This window comes from Cuculus canorus, unplaced genomic scaffold (genome assembly GCF_017976375.1).
Source record: "Cuculus canorus isolate bCucCan1 unplaced genomic scaffold, bCucCan1.pri scaffold_82_arrow_ctg1, whole genome shotgun sequence".
Lineage (NCBI taxonomy): Eukaryota > Metazoa > Chordata > Aves > Cuculiformes > Cuculidae > Cuculus > Cuculus canorus.
The window spans coordinates 83,114-108,942 of record NW_026527853.1 but is presented as its reverse complement, the minus strand read 5'-3'; the positions used below and the strand labels follow the sequence as shown (position 1 = coordinate 108,942).

At 51.2% G+C, this 25,829-nt stretch overlaps 1 protein-coding gene across 1 annotated transcript; it reads right to left on the bottom strand.

Moving 5' to 3' along the window:
* Window positions 1-1,942: 1,942 nt before the first annotated feature.
* On the bottom strand, window positions 1,943-25,827 carry LOC128850804 (hydrocephalus-inducing protein homolog). Its single transcript, XM_054055819.1, has 13 exons — window positions 25,771-25,827; window positions 24,802-24,939; window positions 22,818-22,976; window positions 19,665-19,981; window positions 18,909-19,164; window positions 17,985-18,128; window positions 16,177-16,320; window positions 14,899-15,212; window positions 12,688-12,880; window positions 11,864-11,968; window positions 10,899-11,151; window positions 3,423-3,814; window positions 1,943-2,131 (listed from the first exon to the last, which is right to left on the bottom strand). Exons 1-13 carry the CDS (start codon window positions 25,825-25,827, stop codon window positions 1,943-1,945), a joined length of 2,661 nt encoding a protein of 886 aa, XP_053911794.1.
* Window positions 25,828-25,829: the final 2 nt, after the last annotated feature.

Below are 25,829 nucleotides of genomic sequence, written 5' to 3'. Positions count from 1 at the left end.
CAGCCACTCCCATCTTTGGAAGGAAAGACCAAAAGGAGGCAGCGCTTCTGGACCTGTCTGGGAAGGCAGAGACCTTAACCAAACACTGTGCTGCCCTCAAGGACACAGGTGTAAAGATCCAGAAGATGGTGGAGGTGAGACATGTCCTGACTCGGTTCAGTCAGACTTGGTTTAACAAGGAGGCTGGTGCCCGTGTGCTGCCGTGCTTTGAACCCAGCAGAGACCCCTTTGTGTTCTCAACCCTGGGTGCTATCCTGCACTCTCAGCTGAGACAAGGCTCCAGAGAAAGACCACTGAGCACCAGACTACAGAAATGCACTGCCCTCTCGGGTGAGGGCTTTGCTGCTGCTTCTGGTGTTACACAGCTGGGAGGAGTGAAGGATGCAAGATCCAGGCGACAGCCAAGGAGGACAAACACACAGGGACCGTGAGAGAGGGCTCTCGGGCAGCTTTAGGAGCTGGCATGTTTGCTGGGGATTTATGGACAGACACTCCTTGTTTTTTTCCTGCTTGCAGGAGAATGCACGTCTGTTTAAGGCTGACGTGTCCTCGCAGCTCTGGCTGGACTATGTGGGATACATCGATGGAATTGTGCTGGATGGCCTCTTCAAACTTTTGCGCAAATCTGCAGCTGCTGCTCACCAACATGGCTCCTGCTGTAGGTCCAGGTTTTTCCCCCAGCGCAGTGCCCCTGCTTTGCCCACGCTCAGGATGTGGTGTTAACTTTCTCAGGCGTTTGGTGGCCGAACGTGCCCATCTCGGCGCTCCCTGTGTGCCCCTCAGTGCACCCAAGCAGCGAGCGCTGGAGAGGCTGGCGTCCCACCTTGTTCTGCTGCGGTGGGACTGTGGGGCTGGGAGGGGCGTGGGACGTGAAACACCACGCAAGGCACTGACCTCTTTCAGGGTGACACAGCCCCGGCCCCGTTGTTTGAGGTGCAAATGGAGCTGCGTGATGGTAGAGTGCGGTACCATCCCTCATTGGAGGCAAGAGATGACAACAGCTTCCGGGAGCTGGTGGAGAGCCTGCTCAGCGATCTCTATGCCTGTGCGGTGTGCGTGCCTCGGCTGCTGAAGGGGGAGCTGACCTACAAGGTCAGTCCACAGTGGGCAGCAGCTTCCGGCTCAGCTGGAGGTGGGCGAGGGTGCCCGTCCCCCGAGCCGATCCCCGAGAGCTCTGCCCATCCCTTCAGCGCACCTTGGAGGAGCAGGCGGAGCTCAGCAGGATGAGGGAGAAGGTGGTGTCACTGGTGGTCAGCACCATGGCGGAAGCTAAGGAGTACAGCACCGGCTTTGAGGAGCAAGCCCAGCAGTGGCTGGAGGATCCTGAGGACTTCCTGCAGCGACTCCTCAACTTTGGCAGTGGCGCCAGCCCTGAGGAGCTGGAGCCACAGCCAGAGGAGCCCCTGGAAGCCCATGCGTTCAGCTCTTTCAGCTGGAGGTATGGTGTGGATGCCTGGGGAGGTACCAGGTGCTTGGGGTGGCCATGGTGATGTGGGGTGTGCAGGGAGGCACCAGTCACAGGCTGTGACCAGCTCTTGTCCCCAGATTGATGCATGCGAGGCCACGTACAAGGAGGTATCAGACTTAGCCAACACCCAGGTGTTTAAGGGGTGGCTGCGGAGCGACTGCCGCCCCTTCAAGCAGGCACTGCTGGCTGCCATCAAGTCCCGGGGGCTGGTGCTCTGGCAGCACCTCGTCAGCCACATCACCACCAGGTAGGTACCTGGTGAGGCCAGATGTGGGAACAGGACATTCCAGGTGACCGGCGCCTGGCAGGACCATGGCAAAGGCACCGCTGTGTGCCAGGGCAGGGCTGGGGCCCAAAGGACAGAGCCGTGGAGGTGTGGGTGAAGGTGCCAGACACTCCTGTGGGGGCAATGCCCGGGTGGGCTGTGCTCTGCAGAGCCAGCCTTGAGCAAGCACAGGGGAGCTGTGAGCACCATCAGGGATGCCTGGTGAGTGCCGCCACCTTCCTCCCAGTCTCCAGGAGCTGGAGGGTTTCCTCCGAGACCTGAACACTGGCTTGAATAAACCTCTGGAGGAGGGAGACTACGATGGCTTGGTGGAAATGATGGGGCACGTGAGGAGGGCCAAGGAGAGGCAGGCAGCGACTGATAGCATGTTTGAGCCCCTGAAGGAGATGGTTGCCCTTCTCAGCACTTACAGAGACAAGATGCCAGCGGAGATCCACCTGCAGCTCAAGGTAAACCATTTGGACTAGGGGGGGCTGGGCACTGGCTCCCTGGGGCCACGCTGCCAACACCATGTGGTGCTCCCTACAGCTCCTCCCCGAGTACTGGGACAGCAGCAAGAAGCTCTGCATGCGTGTTGAGAAGACTGTGGCCTCTCTGCAAGCCGACATCATCCGCAGAAAGTGTGGCAGTGGGGGCACGGACTCCCAACAGTGATACAAATGAAATCAAGTTGACTGAGTGAAAGTACAGCTTATGTACCCTTGTCTGCCCCATATACAGCTACCCCAATAAAATTCCACTGCTCAAGTTTCCATGACTACAGAGATAAAGAACAATGACTAGTGCTAGAGATGTAGCCCTTATCTTCTTGTCTTTGCTACAACCTCCCTACATTCCCTGTTAATGATTCCAAGGTCTTTAAGCTAGCTAGCAAACTTTGGAACAATGGCCGCTTGCTTGAGAAGAAGGCTCAGTTGGGTGCTTGGTCGGGCAAATGTGTCCATTGCAAAGGGCAGCGTGTGGCTGCACTGCTTTGCACAGCATCCCCTCCAAGGCTGGTCTCAGCCCAGCCGCAGCTCTGGTAGACGCTCATGAGTTTGGCTGATGTTTTTCTTGTCAGTGGGACCAGGAGAGCCCTCACCCTGTGCGGGGCTTCCAGCTCTCAGGGGTTGGGAAGTGCTGGGAGCAGCATAGTGAGCGCACCCAGCAGTTCCCAACCCCTGAGAGCTGCACGGGAGCAAAGCCCCTGGCACTGGGGAGGAGGAGGAATCGCAGGGGGGGCTCCTAGCTCAGCTTCTGGGGGCTCTGGGCTGGCAGTGCTCTGAGCAGGAATGTTTATGGGAACTCTGAGCAAAACCCACTCTGATATTTGGCAGCCGTGAGGCACAAGGAATGGGGAATTACACTGAGATTTAAACCCACAAGGAGCAAGCGATCCAGCTGGGGATTGTGAGAAACCTGGGCTTGTGACCTTCACTCAGCTCTGTGTCCTAGTGGTGCTGGGTCCCCTCCAGCAGAGCGGGACGCGCGGCTGGAAGCGCCCGCGAGGCCAGGGCCAGCACCTGGGGCGAGGTTTCTTTTAAGAAGTGGATTTGGTTTCTTCCTGAACCCTCCTAAAGCTGTGGCTCTAGCAGGCCGCAGCGGGTGTGCAGGCGGCAGCAGGGAGCGCAGGGAGCCCTTCCCACTCACTCCAAGTCTGTACCCACCACCCCCCTGTGGGCAACTCACCTCCTCCATCATGGTAATGAGCTGCTCCACCGGCGAGGGGCTGATGTCTCCCACCATCACCCCACTCTGAAAGTTCTCTGGGGTGATCTTCTCCCTCTTCTTCTTCACAAAGTAGACGGCCTTGCTCTCGAGGGTGGGTGGGAAATGGGTGGTTGCCTGGAGCTGCCCGGTGGGATCCCGCCCCAGCACCAACTCCTGCACGTCCGGCTGCTGGAAGAACTCATCCAGCGTGGCTGCAGCCTCCTCATTGCCCTCGAACTTCCTCCACTCCTCTGGCTGGGTCCGCAGCAGGCTTTCCGCATAGCTCTTCAGGATGTCGTGCGGCTTGTCTGGTGGGGCTGACATCCCGCTGGCACCGGGCTCGGCTGCTGTGCAGACTCCGCACCCCGACCCTGCGGGAGAAAAATGGACAAGACGCAGACCAACGTGATCAAAATGTCGACAGTTTCTCGAACCCAGAGAACTACTCTTCTACTCCTTTGTTACGAACACGTGGGCCACGCTTCTCTCTCATTGGCTGAACACGCGCATAGTAACAAATCGCGATTGGTTCCTCAGCTTTGTTCCCGCGCTGCACCCCGTCAGCGTCCCGCCAAAATCCAGCCCCACCTCCGGGGGCCGTCCTTCCTCTTGCCAACGTCCCCATTCCGGGCATCAAATGGGACCTACAGTCACCTCATATTGCGGCCTATGCTCATGCTAACAGCCTTATGCTAACCGCAGCCGACACCGTCAACAGCCGAAACGCCTCAAACTGCAGGGCTGCCCCCCGCCCCCCCCCCGCCGCACCCCTGCCCCCCCCCCCCGCACCCTCCCCTCGGCGAGGGCTCTTTCCCCGCACAGCCACAGCCCCGGCTGCACTCACAATGCGGTGCCCAGGGCGGGCCCACCCTCGGCTCCGTTGCCCCCAAGACTGCCCCTTCCCCGGCCCCGTCACCCCCCGATCCCCGGCTCCGTCACTGCCCACCGTTTTGCCCACTGCCCCCCCCATCCTCTGTCCCGTCACCCCCAGCCTGCTCCTGCACCCCAGGCCTGCCCCAATCCTGCCCTACCGCTCCGCCGGCCTGTGGCAGCCCTCGGCCCTCACGCAGCCACCAGCCCCCGTCCGCAGCGCCGACCGACAGCAGCCCCCGCCCACACGCCTCACAGCCGCAGGGCCGCTCCCACGCCCCCTCTCCGTGCCCGCCCTCTGCTCTCTCGCGGAGGGCTCTTCCCCCTCGTCTGCCCCGCCCCAGCCGCACTCCCGGGGCGGTGCCAAGGGCTGCCCCATCCCAGGCGCACGGCAGGCAGGGCGCGGGCGGGGCTGCCCCCGGCTCCGCCGGGCTGCGCACCCTGGCCCAGGGCTCCACGCGAGAGTGCAGGCGGCCGAACCAGCCTACCCCGCCCCGGTGGAAGGGCCGCTGCCAGCACCGGCTCTGTGCTTCCCAGCTTGCCTTTGGCCCCAGCTCGCCTTTGGATCCCGTTCCCATCGATGCCGGTACCAGCTGGGCACCATCCCAGCCCCGGCCCCCTCGCAGGCGGGGCACAGCCCTGCCCGATGCTCGTGCCCAGCAGCTGCCGGAGGAGAGCTGGGACATGAGCAGGGGGTACCGCAGGGGTGTCCCACCGCCCCCATTGGCTGTCCCAGGCCCCTCACACCAGTGCCGTGCGAGCTGCTGTGCAACCGGCGGCTCTGGCACTGCACGGTCCGGCTTGCAGAGCCTCGTGTGTGGGCAGCCACCCCCTGCCCGGTCGGGCTTGGTGCCAGCCCTTTAATCCCTTTAATCTCTTCTTCCATATCTTTTTAAATTAACTCACCATGTCAAGGTGGGCAGACATCACCGCCCAAACGTAATTCTTGTCAACCACTGCAATCGTATCTCTCTCAACCAAAAGAGTAAGCTGATGAATATTTAAAAGATCTCATTTTATGGTTTTATCATTTATCTGCTTTTATCATTTTATCCTTGGATTGGGAAAGCAACCCCAAAAGCTGCAAGTGAAGAGCTGCAAGCGGTCAGTCTAAAGAGTTAAATTGTAAGAAAGCCAGATGGGAAGATAGGCATGTCTGTTAGGACTATTCATGTAGTAAAACTGTCACCAGGATGAGGCTCTGTAGGTTCGCAATGGCACTACCGGGAGGGTCAGGATCCCATCTCTCATGGATTTACACTAAGCTTTAGTGTCATTTCAAAACTCTACCCCTCCTGATTTGTTCGTACATATTGCGGTAGCATATGGCATGCGTTCATGAATCACAACTAGGAAAAAACACTACTATGGTCAGAAAAATTACCACCAATTCATTCAGACTTGGAGTCCATACCACAAACTTTTTTGAAAACTGAGCTATTGCTCTCAAAGTAAAGTTTCCAACCTTCCTGTTAAAAAAGAATAACTTAAGATGCAAATGAAGTGTGAATTGGCATACTCATTATGACTAAAAACACAGTGAAAAGCACTCTTCTAAGATGTAAGGTGCTTGGCTTCTTTTCAGCATGAAAACTGTAAAACCTGGGGCTTTAACAATTTCACTGCCGAAGACATGAGGGCAAAGGAATTGGGTAAGTGGAAGGAAAGGGGAAAAGGATCTCACTGAAAAGGAAGGAAGAAGGAAAGAAAAAAATGAAAAGATGAAGAGGAATTCAATTCTACTTCTGGATTCCTTTGCATAGCTATAGACAATCTCCATTCCGGTCCAATGGACTTGAATGCAGAAGAAGCTCACTCAGTTCCAGACACGTCATATGCACTAGTGACATCGTCACTTCCCAGACTGAGCCCGGATAGAGCTCACTGCCTTTTAAAACCCTGGCTTCTCTCACAGGATGTTGCCATGCAGATATTGAGACAAAAGGCACCTTGCTCCAAGCAAAAAACCACAAAACTCTGCCACTGGGCTAATGGCACACTTTAACCAAAACCAGGTACAGACCCTAAAAAGTAATCATTCCAAAATATGCTATCACATTCCTAAACAGTGGGAATAACAAATCTGATTTCTGGAAATATCCCTTACTTCAAATATTTTCTTACCTCTGTTTTTGGTAATGACAGATACGCTAAGCTGTGTTTGTTAACATTGGAAGGTGATACATTGAACTATTACTCTGTTTTACTATTTACTTGCATTTCTTCCTTTCTTTTGGATGCCCTGAGTAATTCAATTATCAGCTGAATACCTATTTTGTCACCTTAATGCATCTTTCTGTTTAAACCATCTGAATGGTTTAAACCACGGGAAAAGGTTGCTTGCTGGAAAGAAAGGCCAACGACTTGGAAAAAACTCTTCAAGATAGCTCAGTCACTTGAACTGCATACTAGCAAGCAGGCATTCACATTATTCACGGTACTGAGGGTGATTGTGGGTATTGGTAACAGAGCCAGGTTACTGACTGAAGGCATAAAGTATCTTTTCCTTATCTGAATAAAACACAATTTTCAGCACTCACATTAATTAGATATTGATAGGATATAACTCAAAGTGAGATTCTTTATGACACTAAGCTAGTAAATCATAACGGTAAGCAAAGCCAAATTAATTCTCTAGTCTAAGCTGCTTTGTTTTTACTGGCCTAGCCTTTCTTTTCCATGCCCTGCAGTAGTATGGGTCATGTGCTGTTCACACTGCACTCACATCGATACCTTTCCTATATTCCACTCAAATGTGGATCCTAACATGGATGGATTGTTTTGCGTTCAGTGGCAGGCTATTGTTATTTTTCTGTTCTGTCTCCTTTCTTAGACAGGTATTGAAAATCAGTTCTCATGATCTTGGGACAGTGTTGGTCTACTCTACAGTGCATTTGTGACCGATGGTGGATATGGCTCCTGAGTAAGAGTCAAACATAAAATGTAGCCATTTCAATTCTTTCAGTAGGATTGTAAGAACCTTTTTTAAAGCTAGAGTTTACAGAAATATTGATGAATGAAATACGGAGGAAGGATGGTAAAGTAAAAACAAGTTGATTCTTGCCATTCTAGTCCAGTGTTCATTTACTGGGTTACGTAGGAGTTACTGCCATTTTTTTTAACAGATTATTGCATGACAGCTGCCTGGAAAACAGTTAATAGAGTTTAGGACTATGCAGCTTCCGTTCCGATTGTTGGAAGATCTTGACTTCTGCCTATGAATACAGTCCTATTAGACAGGGATTAGGATTACCTGTCTTCATTTTGAGATAGGCTTTCCCTTTTCACCTATTAGCAATAACTTTAACTCGACATAAACCCTGACGTAGCCTATGAAGACAAATTTATTTCCCTTCCAGGATTCAAATGAAGTTTTCTCATGGGACAGAGCTGCTAAAAGTAGTTTTAATATATTTTTTGTGTACTATATAAAATATCTACTCCATTTTACAACAAGATTATGTAAAACTCAAAAAAAAAAATCCCTAAAATGTTTGTTAAAAAACTTTAACCTTTCTCTCCCAACTCCCTTTTCCACCATTACATGGTATATAGGTTGTAGTCAAAACTTTTCTGGAGAGGAGATTATTATAGGTGCATGTTCACTTCAACTTTCCACTAACACAAAAATCAACCATTACACCAATTCCTTAAATCTGTTCAATGTTATTCCCCGAAGTGTTAAAACATCTGGAGAAATGTGGAGAAAGCACCCAGCAACAGCATTCTTTCAGATTACAAATGGACTCAGCTCACTCTGATATGCCAAAGGCTTTTGGGTACTATGGAACAGTAGTCATACCTAAGGACTCTACTTGTCTCCTTATCAGCAGGTAATTAGTTGAGATAAACACTTGAATGCAGCGAGATAAACACAGTGCAGACTTAAAGTTTGTTCTGCAGTCCGGTGTAGAGATGCCCCAGGTAGATCTAAAAAGACAAGCCCATTTTCCAGCATCCTTCCAGCTGCTACGGTCTGTCATTGCTCCTGGCACCTAAAGAGTGTATTTGAAGACACTTCAGATATCCTACACAACCAGCCAACATGGAATATATAGAGCCTATTTTTAAGTATACTCAAGTGCTGCTTTCACTCTTAAGCCTAAGAATAGCAGTAATAAGCTGTCCTCTTCCCCTTCTACCTTCCTTTTGCAGCCTCTGTGAGGCTTTTTATTTCTGACAGGAATTTCAAGAAAACATTTAGAGTGCTAGGAAGTTTTATGCGGATACTGGCAGCGTTTTCACTTCCTGTAGTCTTATAGCTCCATCTGCTTCTGTTATATTTCCATCTCTGGAGAGAGCAGTTCTGGCAGACACAAACAATCTCTATTTAATGATTTGTTTAGAAAATGATTTTGAACTAGTTATTCAGACAAAAATGTTTCAGACAAAAATGATGTCTATCAGTGACAGCTCCCCTTCATCATCCTAGAGGACTGCAAGAGCATTTCTTAGAGGGTGTGTAATCTTCTCTAACTCTGCAAAGCACAAAAGAAATAATCAATCTCCCAGACCCTGAAGGAAATCATAAGGGAATTTAGGACATTACTTCTGTTCAGAGAATTAATCTGGCTTGGGTGCTGCCAGCAGAGCATTCGAGGGTCCAACTGACAGGGAGAAATAGTAATGAATTACAATTTTTAAAGTATATAATAAGTCAGCCTGTTCTCTCCAGTTACCACAACTCCTTGGGCCCGGCCATCCAGCAGAGGATGTGCCTGTCCAAATTGTTAAGAAAGTATCTTTTTTTTTTTGCCTGTGTTATGGCTTTAGTATCAATGTTTAATTTGGGGCTAATTTGTTCTTTGATTCATGAAGACACATGTATTACACGTGTCTTCATGAATTCTGTAATTTGGAATTGAAACCAGAATTGGACAGTGCTAATCTTATTAGTGAGATCAAAAATTATGCTTGAATTCTTGTGAATCACCATTTTCTTTCCCTTAAATATTATACAAATTATGTGCCTTTGGGCCCAGTCCTGTTTTTATGTAAACCTGCGACCGATTCACTGAAGTACATAGATTTATACAACCACGTATGGGCTGCTTTACTCATGCAACTGTAGGAATAGCTTCAACCATAAAGTACAGATCTGGATTATAACTGGAAGTTACAAATATTTAAGCCTATAGATTTCAATTTCTGTGGGCTTAGTATAAATGAAACACCTCAGCCAGGTGTGCAGACATACCCAGGTTACGATGCTGACTGTGACGTTAAAAGAGAGTGTAAACCACTCATTTTGGTAGGATCAGGTTTCTACTTGACCTCTGTGTTAAAAATGAGCTGTTTAGTGGCATTTAGTGGCTACAGTCTTTGCAGCTGTCTAGTGTATGTATATGCATGCAAATACAGGAGCACAGTAACCAATGACTTTCTAAAAGGTTGAGAAACTGTTCACAGATTCCACATAACACAAAAAGTTGAACTCCCGTTCAGTGCATGCATTAATTCTTTGCTGCCCTATCAGTTAAGAAATTTGAAATTAAAAAAACACATAGAACATTATCCTTATGAAAATTAATGTTGTTTTCTTATGCGTAATTAGTCTTGGAATAATATGAACTGTTAGGGCTCCACTAGTAGGTTCATAGTGTATTGGGTGATGGACCGGCTGAAAGGGCTCAGGACACCTAGGAATGGCTCAAAGATGTGTTACGGGAAGTTCAGACGTGACATGAGGAAATGGCTTTTTCCTGAGAGCGTGGTCAGATGCTGAAATGGGCTTAGAGAGGTGGTTGATGCCCCATGCCTGTCAGTGTTTACAAGGCATTTAGGCAATGCCCTTAATAACATGTTTGAACTTTTGCTCAGCCCTGAACTCGTCAAGTAGTTGGAACAGATGATTGTTGTAGGTCCCTAGCAATTGAAATATTCTGCTCCATGCTATGCTACGTTACCTATGGTAAGGAGATGGGGGCACTTGGCTCTCCTGGCTTAACCTGGGGAACCCACAGCCACAAGTGCCTCCTCGCCCTCCACAGGAACAGAGCTTTACCGCAGCACGCAGAGGAGCAACACCGACCACACGAAGAGCAGGGATAAAAATCCAAGAGGATACAAGTCCTCTGCACTTTAAGGCACGCTCTAACAGCCCAAACAAAGCAGGCAGCATCAAGGAATGGCAGAAAAGGCACCCCCACACAAGATTTGGAGAGCTCGCAGTGACAGCAAAAGGAGAGAGCACAACACGAACAGAGCCAGCAGCCACCGGTGAGGATCTTAACTGAAAATTAGTAAAACGTGGATTAGTCAGGGATGTTCTCTCCAGCTGCAGTGACTGGGAAGCCCAAATTACCCTCCTCCCTGGATTATTTTGGTGATTAATCAAGAGCATTGAGAAAGAGCATCTCCTTGGACCTCAGACTTTAGGAGCAGATCAGTGTTTTGGGGGACACATTCCTCGGGAGATGACCAACTTGAGGTGAGGAATTCCCAACTTTGGGAGTGGGAGGTTGGCCACTAAAAACCAGCCTGGATGCAGGATGTGTCACTCAAAGGTTGTACTTCCAAGCCGTACAGCCAACAAAGTAGCTGGGGAGGGGAGAGAGCCTTAGACCTAAGTGGGCAGCAACTCACCGGTGATGGTTTCAGGACTCCTGCCAAGACAAGCGTGTGGTACCTGTAGGCCGTAGTCAATCTCTGCGTTGTCCAGGACGGAGTTGATAAGGGAAGCCTCCCCACTCAGTGCAACCTCGTAGGTGGGGCCTCCCTCCACCCTGCACAGAGCCATGACGCGGGCGACGATGTTCGCATGGGCAAAGAAAGTGAACATGACCCGCTGGCTCTCACCCGGCAGCAGTACACCATGCAGAGGCAGGATGTTGAAAACCTGGAGACAAGGGAGGAGACACCGAGATGTCAAGCATCAAAATCGAGGCAGAAGAGCAGCCATGGCTTGGAGCAACGGACGGACGTGGCTAGAGGGGCATCTTCCTCAAGTGCAGGCAGAATCATCCTCATTTCGTCCCGCATCCACTACACTTTCCGGCAAAGGAACCATGTGATAAATCTTCTCCCATACTCACCAATTAATGCATTAATTAACACACTACCTTACAGTAACTTGGGAGGCCTCCTGGCAGCAATAAATCCTCTCTGCTGCAGAACCTGCCTTTAATAACACCCTTTGCTGCCTCTAGAGAAACACGAGACCTGGAGGTGAGAGCCCTCGGAGCCACAGGGTGGACTCCAGCCCAGCTCATCTGACTCCTGATGCTTTTCACTCGCTCTCTGATTTGCAGGCTGCTCTCTCTCAAGATGCTACAGCAAAGTCTACTGCAGACATTTCCTATCAACCGCTTGATTAGTGACAAGATGAATAACGCCCTCCGTATCTGCTACGCGGGTAACGTCCTTGGTCAGCCCTGTGACACGGCCCACACGGCCCCTCCAATGACCAGTTGCTTCAGCACTGCTGTGTGACATGCTTGGAGGGGCACGAAGCTGCACTTTGAGCAGCGCTGAGGGCCACCAGTGGGAGTGAGGGCTACGTAACTGCTGGCCACACCGGAAACGCAGAGGCGAGACTGATTCCCACCTACCTCCTCTATTCCCACGCTGACGGGCTCTGCCTGCGTGAACTGCCTCCGTTGCAGGCTCCCAGTCTCCTCAGTACCTTCCACCTTTGGAGCAGTGGATGGTAGTGGCTGGAAAACAAGGATCGTGGGCTGTGGCAAGCAGCTGCCTGGTCTGGGCAAGACTGCTCTGCCGCAGGTGACATCGCCTCATCAAGCCAGGAACAGATAAGGTGGCACCTGGGTGCAAATCCAGTAGGGGTCTGTCCACACCTTCAGCTGAGTGTGGGTCCAAGCCCACCCACAGAGGAGCCACAGATGCCATCTGCACTTCCTACACACAAGCTTCCCAGGCAATCTGGATGTACCCAGCACTCAGTCCCGGCAGAGATCTCAAGGACATTCTGCACCCTCGTACCAGCCTGGCTTCACTCACTCCTGCCCAAAGAGCACGCTAGGAACCCGATGCCAGGACAGGTTCGGTTCTCCGTGACAAGAAGAGAAACACAGCTGTAAGGGAAATGTATTCAAACCAGGCAAGTAAGGTCTGTGAAAGCGCTTGAGATGACCATTCCATTTCAGACGGTGGTTAGGTTTCACCTCGTGCACCCATCAGTGCAGGACAGCTGAGGACCTCTGCTTGGACATTCCTCTCAAAAGGCACATTCCACGAAGGCAGCTGAGATGTTTTTTCTGTCTCGCAGCAGCTGAGTGCGCATGTTTAACCTCAGAGGTGCCACCTTTCAAAAGGAAGCTTGTCCCTAGGCTTTGTGTTTCTCCCCTGCAGAAGCCCTGCGTCCAGTCGCTGGCCCTGCTGCCAAGCACACTTGTGGCTGCAGAAGAAAATCTACCTTTGCTTCCAGGGAATCGTTGGCAACTGCTGGCTTTTGGAGAGGATCTCCTGCTGCTCCCAGGCCTTTGGCTGGCTCCTCTGCAGCCTCTTCCCTGGAGCTGCTCTCTGCAGATGCTGAGCCTTCCGACCGGGTTATGTTCTCCTGTGGTGGTTGCGCTGTGATGAAACACCGACTTGCAGGAGGGCTGAACCTGGAAAACAAATTAACTTTGATCACAGACCTGCAGCGGGACGGAGAGAAGCTCGCACCAGCTGCCCCGCAGCAGGATGTGGCTCCTGGGTGGGCACTGCAGCTCAGCAGTGGGTCTGAGCCAGCAGCTCCAAAACCAGGATGGAGCACGTCAACGCCTGGGGCTCCTGCCCAAGGACAATGCCGCTATAGTGGTGGTGCAGGAATCTGGCAACTGATTGCAATCAGAAACAGAAGAGGACAGAGGGGTGGACACCTTGCGGAGAGGTAAAAAGCACAGCAGGAAAGGGAAAGAGACACAACTTGTGCAAGATGGTGAGACTGAGACATCAGAGGCAGATCCAGACAGATGAGCTACTACAGACCCACCGGAAAGTATCCTCCTGAAAGCACCCACATCCGTGGACCTTGCCTTCCCCACCTGGAGGGCCTTTGGGAAGGAATTCTGCAGCTGTGCTGGATGTTTATCCTGAATGTTTCCCCTGACACTTCCCCACAGCTGCAGGTCAGCACAAGCAAGTGGCAGTGATGGTTGCTTTCTCTAAGCGCCATCAGGCAGGAGCCACCATGGAGGCCGAGCGGCTGTGCCCTGGCCAGAGAGAGCCCAGCACCACTCAAGGGCACCTGCAGAGCCCAGCGGGGGACACCCTCGCACACGCCAGGCCACCAGCAGCACTGAAAGACGCGTCAGGCAGCTCCAGGCAGAGACAGCCCATCAGCCCCTGGTAAGTGCCAAAGCAGCGGCGACCCGTACTCTGGGGAAGGAAGCTTTGGTCACTTTTAACCAATACACCGCAGATCACGATAAGATCCAGCTCCCTGCTGTGCTGCAGCTGTTCCCTGGCTGCTAAACAACAGCTCCAACAGCACTTCATGCTAAAAGGGCAGCAGCTCTGCTGCAACGAGGTTATAACTTACGTGGCACTTACTGATGGCGTGATAACCTCCCCAGAGGTCTCAAAACCCAAACCGTCTGAAGACCAATTTGGCAAATGATTCAGCAGAGCAGCTCAGCAGCTCGTTTTGCCAACAGAGCCGAGTTTACACTTTGACCAACGTCTGCCAGTAAAAAGCATGGAGCTTAACATTTACAAACAGCCCCAGGGGACTCCGACTTCGTTCCGTGCTTTTAACTGCAGCAGTGCTCACAGTAAGTCTATTGGTGTTTCTAAAGCCACATGGAAGACACACTCAAACCACACCTACTGTCACCATCCCCACTTACAAGGGTTCCCCCAGAGTCAAACAAGGCAGACTTGTTGCAGCAACCTGGATGCCTCATTCCCAGCTGGCAATTTGGTGCCTGTAATGATATGATCCCAAATGCATATTTCTCTTCAGCTTTGTAGCTTTTTCTTTAAGGCTGGTTTTCATTTCTGGATTTAGAGGCTCTGCTCTGCCCCCCAGGAGGTCCCACCTGACTTGTCCTTCCTGCAGCCACATGCAGGAACAAGGCTTTGCCCGGGCGACCTTTCCTGCACAGGGATGGATGAACAGTGGCGCAGTTTCACAGGTGCAAACTCCCTCCACCAAGGGGCTGTTTACCTCAGGCTACAAAGGTCTGAGAAAGCAGCTTTCCCCACCAGCTTCCCTTCCCAGGGGAACCGGTACTGAGGCTACAGCAAAACAGCAGCAAGACACTGGGACAGCAGCACATCATACCAGTGGCAGTGCCCGAGTAGGTTTTTAGGATGAGATGACAACAAACGGCTTGGCAGGGAAGGAGAAGAGGTCTCTATACATCTGCTTGTCCAGGTGCCTAAACGTGGCTTTAGAACACCAGAGGTAAAGTGGGATTCTAGCTTCTGGGCTATGTGCAAAGCCTCCTTCCCAGCATCAAACTGGTGGAGATCACCTGCTCCCTAAGCATCTACACTGACCACAGCTGGGAGGCAATCTTTCCACAAGCAAAAGCTGAAAGCAATTTGTCAGATCCCAGGAAAGCAGCCTTGGCCTTTGCAAAGAACAAGCAGGACATCAGGAAGAGGAACTTCAAGGAAGGAGCAAAGGTGCACATACCTCATCTGGCTCGCCGGGCCGTCTGTCAGGAACAACCAGCGGTACCGCACAGGAAGTGGGCTGCAGTTGCTCATCTCAGTATAACGCACTGCTTCAGTGTCATTCAAGATGCAGCCAAAGTCCAGGGCTGTGGTCTGGATACGGAGACTCGGAAAGTAGACTTCTCTCCGAACAGAGACCTGCTCCTCATGAGGGTGCTCAAGAAACTGTATCTTCAGAACCTTCTCTACCTCCCTGCTAGTCAAACCCTCCTCACAAGCAGGATTAAATCTGATGGAGAGGTGACATTCCTCCCCTGCCTCCAGCTTCACAGGCTGCAAGGAGATGAAGAGTATTAACCACTGTGTGATGAAGCCCCAACGTGTAATAGCATAAAACGTGTAAATGCTCAAAGCGGGCCCTCCATGTGGGCTTCTCAGTTCATCCTTCATTTCCTTTACAGTGTGTGCCTGCCTGCAAGCACACTCATCCCTGAGACCACCTTAGGCTAATATCTCTGTGCTCTTCATCAGTACAAGAGGGAAAGAAATCTTGTTCTACTGAATTCTGGGCCTACAAGAGCTGTGGGCTAAACGCATAGCCAAATCAGCACCCTGGAAACACAGGGCCTTTCGCCCTGACTCCACAGGAACTCCTTTACCCTCACGCTCAACACGAGCCCAGCGGCACTGCATCCTCGCTCTTGCTGGGGCCAGTGACGGGCACAGCACAGAAGTGACGGCTGTTCCTACAACAACACGCGTTTAGTAGAGACTGTCCCCAACACCTTCCACTAACAACAGGGCAGGTGCCAGGCTCCTCAGCCTTCCCGAAGGAAGACCTGCCCTCAAAGACACCAAGCAGCTCTTGCGGTTACCTCAAGACGGCTGCTGGAGCACTAGGACAGCTTCCAAGAGACACCTTTACCACATGGCTTGCCCAGACCCAGCAGCCTGCTCCCTTCTCTTCATGTCTTAGAGCCAAGATGTGTTTCCCCAGTTCAGATGATCTTATGTTTCCTTCAGCAGCTTCAAATCTAGTGTCCAAGACCAGGTTGTATGAGGCTCTACACCACCTGATCCACAGGAAAGTGTCCCTGCCATGGCAGAGGGGTGGAAATGGACGGGATGTAAGGTCCCTTCTGACCCAAACCATTCTATGATTCTGTGATTTAGTCCAGGCCACTCTACTGTGGACTCTGAAGAGTAAAAGTCTCTCCTGGAGGGCCTCCCAACACAAATGCACCACCACGCTCCTCCTCTTCAGTCCCCACCAGCAGGAAGCTCTATGGCTGCTCACCTGAACATCCGCAGGGAGGGGCTGCCGGTCCGCGTGGCAGATTAAGAAAGGTTCCTCTAAGGCCAAGACAACGCTGAGTGGCAGGGGGCAGATGTTTTTTAGAGAAAGAGGCTTGTACTGAAGAGTCACGACATCACTGGGTTGCTACAGAAACAGAAGAGGAGAGAAAACAACCTGAACTTCCCTTTCTGATGCATTTTCAATTTCTCGTCTCTATTTACTGTTTCTATTAGTTTGTACCCTTCTAGAAGTCTTTTTTCTTGATATATCAGATGCTTTTCATGGTTAGAAACCACAGCATCCCTTGGGGGAACAGGGAAACAGTCTCATGCACAGATGAGAGAACAGGACCCTGAGTGGAGGCAGCTGCTTGAACAATACCAAAGCCAGAAAGTGAACCCAGATCATCTGTCTGCGGTTTTTATCCTCTCTTGGGTAGAACGGCACAAGATGTTTTTCACTCCCATACAGCAGTTTCTTGAAGCCTTATTGGCTTTTGTAGCCTCATCTAAAAGCAGTGAAGCTGGTCAGAGGAGACAAGCAAGCAGCGTGTAGTCCAAGGTGGAGAGCCTGTAGCAGCTGAAGGTCAGTTTTGAACTTCTCCATGCCTGCACAGCCAGCGAGAAACCTCGGCAGGCAGCTGCAACGTGACTCCTGCTGCCCCTGCCGCAATGACAGCGGGTCAGTGGCTTCAAAGCTAAGCAAAGCAGAAGCTGTTTCTTCTTGTTTATGCACTGCTCTGGGCTTCCTGGATGGCTTCTCTAAATTAGAGAGCGCTTGCAAAACTAGTTCTGCATAGATTGGTATCAAACAGCTGCAGTGTTGTAGCACTCGATAAATCAGAGTGCACAACACCAAGCAGACCACAGGCAGACATCAGGGATAGCTGAAAACCTTCTAACTAAACCTCAACTGCCCGCTCATGGGATTTTGTGCTCCTCTGGACGCTGAGGAACTGAAGGAGATACCTGAAAACACAGAAACTAAAAAATGAAGTAGCCTCTCTTTCTTTTTTAGACGCCTCGAGGGAGAGGGAAAGATGATGTAGGAGTCAAGATCCAGAGACTAAAGGGCTTCTGCGTTGGCGTTACCAATGCTGCTGAAGGACACCTGCAGGTCCTTTGAAGAGAGTAAGGCTGAGGAAATGCAAAGAGCTTGCACCCACATTAACGCAGAGAAGACAAAGAGAGACAAGAGATGGCAGGTTTTCCTCATCAGCCTGAGGAGCTGACAGGAATCCAGAGCTGATTGGTTTTTCTCAGCTGCCCTACAGGATTAGTGGACAGACATCACTGTGCCTTGGAGCATCCTTGCAAATGTCCCTCTATGAGTGTGTCTCTCTAGAGGTGGCCATGATCCCCTTTGACAGATCAGCTGTCACTGAAATAAAACTCAGACCGAGTTAAACAGCAGACTCATCTCTAAAAATATCCTCAGTGACTTTACAAAGCACCTCAGGAGGGGTTTAGCATCGCTCAGCTGCAGCGATCTGCTCTCCCACCCACAGTCGCTGTCTGTGCAAAGCCCACACTGTTCTTGTGGGTCCCACACATCTCACCCCCTGCCCTTGGCTCAGCACCTCAATTCTGTCTCCACACCAAGAAGGGCAGAACAGACCTGGCGAGACTGTTCCCAGCCCCATCTCTGTGCTCGTGGCAAAAGCTTGGCCCCACTCAAATCAATCAGCAAAGCCCCGGAGACCGGCAGAAGCTGTTCAACTTCCTCCTTTGAACACAATCACACACCCCACACAGGCTTTCAGTCATCGGCCACACTACTAATTGCCAGGATGCAATCCAGAGCCTTACCTTCTCCACGTGGAAAATGAGTTCCCTGGAGGACACTTGCAGAACAGGAGCAATGAACTCACACGTGACGTCCACTTGCATTATCCGCACCTTTCCTGCCTCGCTCCCCACGACGGCATGACACAGCAGCCGCTCCTTCACCACCTGTGTGCGAGAGCTGCACGTCACCCAGCAGGTGTGATCAGGGCATCCACAAAACACACTGCATTTGCTCGACACCTGACTCTAGGCATAAAGGATTCTGATAGCCTGGATGAAATTGTGTCGTGAGACCTTGGCCATCAACCATCAGCAGGTGTTACTGCCGTGAAGTTACAGCCACTGCTCTCCTCAATAGCCCCGCTTCCTTTTGTACTGCATCCTATTTATTTTGCACTCAAATGCCCACACCGCTACAGCCTAACATCCACAAATTCACTCACGAGCCAGGTGCTGCCAACAGCCCTAATAATTACTGCCCCAAATGATTAATGTTTTGATGTACCCCATTGCTAACAAAATGCTTACAGAAAGCGGTGGCAGAAGGACCAACGCCAGCAAACCCTCCCTTGGAAGCTTAGTGGAAAGGGTACGTGGGAAACTCCCAAACAGCCAACCTGCCTTCCAGTAAAGTGGGATCACTCCTTCCAAGAGCGAATTGTGCCCTCCTGGAGATGGTTTTAAAAGAAATCTCCCTAGGAAAGAGATGTCTTGCACTTCAGAAGGAAACCCTCTGCTGAAGTTGGATGCTCTTCTACTCAAGACTTTTCCCCTGATTTCTCATGGTTTCACTTCCCCGAATTCTTCCCTTCATTTCTCACTCTTCCCTCTGGTACACTGCCACAACCCAGCCCCTCGTCAGGGCCTACAGCCTTCAAAGTCATCTGTGCTCCACGTGCAGTGCAGGGAGCTGGGCTTCTGACCAGCCCTTGTGGAGGACCTCACCTGTGGAGTGCTGGAGAAGCCTTCCAGCACCATCTCCATACTCTTGCCTGGCATCAGCTCCACCCTCAGCGGTCGAAGCTTAAACACGGGGCAGGCAGATTTGGGGTTCTGGGAGGAATCCTTGCCCTCGGTGGTTGTGAGGGCAGGGAGATGATGACGCTGGCGAAATGTAGAAAACCCTTCAGTTGTCCAATACAGCAAATGGGTGCGTCTTCCTTTGTTCGTTACCTTGAAGCGGTAACAGAATGGAATTGTGCTAGAAGAGAAGCAGAGATGGAAAGTGTCATGGGAGCTGCTATTTCCCAGCGGTCACCCAGCTTCAGTGCCCTAACCCCATTATCTGACCGTGCACTTGGCAAGAAAGCCACCTCCAAAAAGGCTGACCTGGCAACCCAGCACCAACCCTCAGCAAGGGCCAGACCTTGGCTGCCCCTCAGCTTATCCCCGTCCAGCAAGTGGTCTGTGTGTGGACGGCAAGGAAAAGCTTCGTGAAGAACATCATCTCTGTCGCTGTGGACAGAGCATTAAAATTAAAGGTAACTGAGAGACGATTTAGCAAATGGTTTCCATTTTGGTGCCTTTTGAGGATCTCTAACTACTTTCACACGGCCATAAAATGTTTCTAAAAGAATTCCTGCAGTGTCAATGAAATGGAGCCAGGACCTTGAGTGTGGAAGGAGAACGAGCCTGAAGGACTACAGTGAAAATCCTCCTTGCTGAGCCCACGGGAGGAGTAGGAACTGAGACATACTCTACCTGAAGTGTGGCCCCAAGTTGAGCTCCGGAGCAATGGCTTTGTCGGTAACAATTGTGGTGCCAAAGCCAATGGCCTGGATGGGTATGACGTAGCTATGGCCATGCTCTATGAACACCTTCACCTCGTCATTAAACATCCCGGTGTCATCCAAGTTTGCAACGACAGCCACAGATAGCTCGGTGTTGGGGGGGATCGCTCCTTTACGTGGTTCAATCCTCCAGCGTGAGCATTTGCCAGCCTGTAAGACAAGCCAGACACTAGCTGAGGAGGGAAAACACGGACCCTGGTCTCTTGTGGGGTGCAGGAAAACGAACGACTAAAGATATGAGGGTAAAAAGCAGCAGGTTAATTTCCCTAGATCTGAGCTACACGCTCGGGAAGCAGCAATTATGTGGGAGTTTATACAGCCTGTATTTCACCCTCCTTTAGCAGAGTCACTTCTTTAACTCAGTTTTGCCCAACCCGAGGCATGCTCATCCTCAGGAGAAGGCTATTCCCCCTCCAGCCTCCCTTTTGGAACGCGTGCCAACAGAAGCTACTTTACCTCTCCTGGCTTCCTCCCTATGGTTGGCTGAGTTTCCATACAAGCTCGAGGCCAGAGGAAGCCAGGACAGCTCAAATCCCATTGCAGCAGCCACAGAACTGGGGGATGCTGCTGAGAGACTGAAGAACAGCTCTGCAAAACCAGCTGATCAAGAGCCCAACACCAGTCTTCTTTCCCCAGTGCCCCCTACTTTGGAATATCCAGCTATAAATGTTTACAGCAGGGCAGTCAAGCGCCAAGCAGAAAGAAAACTACAAACTGTGTGCCTGGTGGGCACGGCCCAGGCTTCCCAAGCACCCTCTTCCTCAGGGACCTCCCTCTGTGGATGGGGCCATGAGGGTGCTGGACACCCAGCCCATCCAAGACCACATTCACAGGGAGCAAGCTTGCAGCAGACAGACAGAAATGCAGGTGATGCTCCCTGGCCAGCACGAAATGCACTGGGCTGGAGACGCACAGCTTCCAAGTGCCCATCACGTTTTGGTGGCACATGCAGCACAGTTCAGTGCTGTGTTTGGGATGATGGGCACTACTCCCCCAGAACACTGCCATACTGGAAGAGAAAAGGGTTTTTAATAGAAAGCAACAATGTGCTTGGAGGCCTGACATGATCCAAGCGAGTGCTTGATCCAGGTGACGTTAGCTTGGCTTTCCATCTGTCAAGCTGGCAGCTCCAACAGGACACCAGCCAGCCCAGGGAGAAGAGCATCACAAAACAAAGCTGCACTTCCAAGTCATGGGAAACATTACAATAACCCCCCAAAACGAGCTCTGCTAATGGTGAGGATGAGAGGAGCTGGAGGGCAGGAAAGAAAGAACTGGCTGAGCGTTCAAAGTCCCACCAGTGTGTGGGGGTGTCCCAGCTACAATAGTTCCTTAGGCTGATTGCACCCTGCATGGAAACCAGGTCAGGTCTGCGTGCCGGCATCCCAGCATGGAGCATCCCAAAGGCATCAAAAGTATTGCAGATGCCGGCAAAGCTAATAAACTCAGCTCCATTTAATTTATCCCCTAGAGCTGGAAAAGAGTGTCTTAAAAAAGCCACAATGAGAATGGGGTGGAGGAAAGCAGTCACACAGAGTAACCAGTGAGGCCTCACTGACCGCACAGGCTCCCACCAGCCCTCTGCTGCTGTTCCTGCATCCCATCCACAGCTGATCACGAGCCTCAGCAGCACCCACTGCACTGCCACCAGCGGAGGGCCACCCAGCCAGCATGTTCACGGCAAGCTGGTGGGGTCAGGTTTGCAGTGACCTTCCTGTGATCGTGCTGACACAGGGTGGCTCACTTGTAAAGGAGACCTGACAGCTCTGCTCCAGAGGTCAATCTGCAAGTCTGCCACTTGACAAGGCCCATTTATCACAGCCTGGCAACAAGCCGGGCAGTACACTGTACCCAAGAAACTACTACTGAGGAGTCATGATGGGCTGTCTCAAGGAAGCAAGACCGAATTTCCGAGGGTGGCCCAGCAGAGGCCCACAATGGCCTGCCAGCCCAACAGCCCACTCCAGGGGAGCATCGTGTCCTCGTTCCCTCTGTTAGCATTTGGTGTGGGTCCAGGGGCAGCACAGCCCATCACCCAACAGGAGACCTGCCAGGTCCAAAAGCCTCTGCCAGGCCACATTCACTCAGGCTTCCAGGTCAGCTTCTGCCTACACCAATACAAACTGTGTCTAAGGAACACAAAATTTCTTGGAGCTGTGCGAAAGCTGTCCCCCAACTCTGAAGACCAAAATCTAACTTCTGACAATATCCCTGCTCCTTGCTTACCCTGGAATGCTCTGGAAAATAGTGCAATAGCTCTACGCACTGAGGAGATAAAGACAGTGACTGTTTTGGCCCCGTAGGAGCTTGCACTATTGGACATCAGAGTCCCCGCATGCTAGACAAGGGTTGGGATCAATCGCTTCACCGAGAAGCTCAGTGCTGAGATCGTTAGCTTCTCCCAGGACAGACTACCATTGGGAATAAGATCTACCACAGTTTGATTACAATGGACACCAGCAGCATCTGAGAGATGGATGGATGCCGACCTAAGGCATGGCTGACGAGCCACCACACTTCATTCTCTTGAAGCTACTCAAGGCTGGTTAATTAAAGTGATTGGGTCATTCTGGCCTTGCGCCAGTGAAAGGGGAAGCAGAACTCAGCATTAAAAATGCAGCTGTACTTTGCCAAGCCATACCTCTCCGGAGAGAGCACCCACACCCTGATCTCTATCATTAACAGGACTGAGACACCAAGCAAAAGCAGACATCACATGGAAACCAGAGGGGAACCCATGTCCTCTCAGGAGCAACGGGCTACAGGGCTCTCTTGATCTCCTGGAGCTCCAAAAGCATGATTGTCAGAGCTAAGCACTTCCCACAAAATAAAGGGGGAACTTGTCAATATGATGCAGGCTCATTTCTGCTCAAACATCCATGCAAACTCCCTATTTATTGAGGACTGCTCCAGGTAAAACTGCCCCCAGAGCCAGGCTCCTCTTGTTGCACTGTGGTGGAACAGCTTGCTTTCTCTCTGACAGAAAACGTTGTAGATAAAAATCAATTCACAGGCTGCTACGGACCAGTCGGTTTTGTCAGAAAATAGCCCCACAGATACCTACCATCTCTACCCGGAAGGATGCAGGGGCGAGAGTCTGGTTGGACAGGTGGAGAGTTCGGGAAGCATCTTGTAGGACTTGGATACGGCCAAAATTTATCTTGCTCGGATGCACGTAGACAACTGGTCCTTCACCAATGCTCACCAAATGGATTTCCTGCTCCTGGAAGCAGGTAGGAAAGATCAAAAACAACAGGGAAAGTTTAAAAAGGTCAGACAGCTCTGAGTGCTCCTAGACTGAGCAATAATTACAGCTCTTTGAAGTCTGCAGTGTTGTCAGACTGAAACAGAAAGCCTGGAGCAAGCGAGGGACCTGGAGTGATCGTCTGAAAACCACAGGCTCCCATTACCAGCAGACGGAGAAGCCCAGTTTCTCACGCTTGCTTTTCCACAGCTCCTCCACGCGTTAGCTCCCCTTTCTCTCCCCTGGGCCTGCTCTCTTGTGCCCCAAACCACCCTCCCCGACTCCTGCTGCTGCGCAGCTACACTTGGACAGGAACTTCTTTAACATCCCCAAAGCCAACCCTCTGGAAACCGGCACAAGCCAGGAGCAAAGCAGGATCTTCACAGTAGAGATCCTGCAAGCCACTTGTCACCGGGTATGCTTATGTGTCCTCCTGGTACAATATGAATAAGAGACATTAACAATTGCATCATTCAAGCAGCATTTTTGTTTTCCCTTTTGACAGTCTGAGATCCAAAAGTTTTGTTCTTGCAGAACTGGCACAGTCTATAGAGGAGGAATGCAGACCCCTTTGCTAAACCACCTTCTCACAACATTAAAAAGACTGAGAATTTATCCAGCCTGGCTGGATTTCATCGGTTCCAAACACTCCAGCAGGATCTGAATAGAGAAAACTCCCAACACTGACAAAATCCTGATTCACTGAGGACACAGAGTATGAATTAACCACAAAAGAAAACAGCCTGCACAATGCCAAACCTCCAAGGATGTCTGACTCCAGGAAATGACATTGACAGCTGTCAGAATCACCAGGCAACTCAGCCAGGAGCAGCAGCATCCATAATTCCTCAGCACCTGGCAGGACACCATGCAAAAGCCAGCCAAAATTCTTGCAAAACTAGTTCTGCATATATTGGTATCAAACAGCTGCAGTGTTGTAGCACTCGATAAATCAGAGTGCACAACACCAAGCAGACCACAGGCAGACATCAGGGATAGCTGAAAAGCTTCTAATTAAACCTGAACTGCCTACTCATGGGATTTTGTGCTCCTCTGGATGGCGAGGAACTGAAGGAGATACCTGAAAACACAGAAACTAAAAAACAAAGTAGCCTCTCTTTTTTTTTTTTCAGACGCCTCGAGGGAGAGGGAAGGATGATGCTGGAGTCAGGATCCAGAGACTGAAGGGAACGGCTACGAGGAGCGGCTGAGAGACCTGGGGTTGTTTAGCCTGGAGAAGAGGAGGCTGAGGGTAGACTTTATGGCTCTCTACAACTGCCTGAAAGGAGGTTGGAGAGAGGAGGGTGCTGGCCTTTTCTTCCAGGGGACAAAGGACAGGACAAGGGGGAATGGCCTCAAGCTCCACCAGGGGTGGGTCAGACTGGATATCAGGAAGAAATTTTTCACAGAAATGGTCCCTGGGCTCTGGAACAGGCTGCCCAGGGAGGTGGTGGAGTCCCCATCCCTGGAGGTATTTAAAAGACAGGTAGAGGAGGGGCTCAGGGACATGGTTTAGTGGCAGATAGGAATGGTTGGACTGGATGATCCAAGAGGTCTTTTCCAAACTGGTGATTCTATGATTCTATGGTTCAGGCCACTTAGAGAGTCTGTTAGGACTGCGCTAACTTGGTCCCCTCTGCCCCCAGCAGCGATTGCTTACAGCCTTCCCTCTCCCAATATTTCTTGGTTTGAGTTTTTTTCATTTTCTTTTTCTGTTTATTTTCCCCTCTTTTGTTCCTGCAGCCTATCCTGGGCAGCCGGACACGGGGCCGTGGTTAACCACTTGTGCCTCCTCCACACTCACCGTGCTGGGGAGGACCAGGGGCTCACGGGGCTGTGGGCAGCCTGCAGTGGCCACGCTGGGGTTTAACACAGCGTAGGTGAATCCCACCTTCCCACTGTTCCGCAGGGTGATCTCTGCTTCCGCAACCTTGTTAAACAGCTGAAGAGAGCACAGAGGAGCGGGGAGTTACAGACACAGGCCTGATGCTGGGAAATTCCTTCTGCTCTCACTGGGATGAGATCGAATGCACACAACACAGAAGAGAAGCAGGGGCAGAGGAGATGGGGGTGCTCAGGTCTCCCAGGTTAACCTCGGGAACCCACAGCTGTAGGTGCCTCATCGCCCTACACAGGAACAGATCTTTATGGCAGCACGCAGAGGGGCAAAACCAACCCCTGAAGATCAAGGATAACGAAACCCAAGAGGATACAAGTTCTCTGCACTTTAAAGTGTGCTCTAGCAGCTGAAACAAAGGAGATGGCATTAAGGCATCACAGAAAAGGCAGCCACATACAATATCTGCCAAGCTTGCAGTGACAGCAAGAGGAGAGGCAGCACTACACGTATGGGGCCAGCAGCCAGAAACATTGGTGGGGTTTTTAACAGAAAATTAGTAAAGTGGGAATTAGGGATGTTCTTTCCAGCTACAGCAACCACGAAGCCCAAGTCAACTTCCTCCCTGGATTATATCATTGATCAATTAAAGCATTGGAAAAAAGCATCTCTTTGAACCTCAGGCTTTAGGAGCACATCTTGGGAACGCATTCCTCTGGAGATGGGCGCTGGGATCCTGCCTGCCCAAAGAGTCAGTGTTAGTTACCTTGAAGAGGGGGGTGGGGATGGACACTAAAAACCAGCTTGGATACAGGACGTATCACTCAAACGTTGTACTTCCAAGCCATATAGCCAACAGAGTAGCTGGGAGGGGAGAGAGCCGTAGACCCGCTGGTGATGGTTTCAAAGACCTCTGCCAAGACAAGTGTGTGGTACCTGCAGCCCACAGTCAATCTCTGTGATGTCCAAGGAGGCAGTTGATAAGCGAAGCATCC

Coding starts and splice junctions, on each gene's coding strand:
- LOC128850804 (XM_054055819.1), bottom strand. CDS start 25,827: ATGCTTCGCTTATCAACTGCCTCCTTGGACATCACAGAGATTGACTGT. Junction 11,152..11,863: donor TCAGCGTGGGAATAGAGGAG/GTAGGTGGGAAT, acceptor CCTTGTCTCCAG/GTTTTCAACATCCTGCCTCT. Junction 2,132..3,422: donor TCATTACCATGATGGAGGAG/GTGAGTTGCCCA, acceptor CATCTCCTTCAG/GGGCTCAAACATGCTATCAG.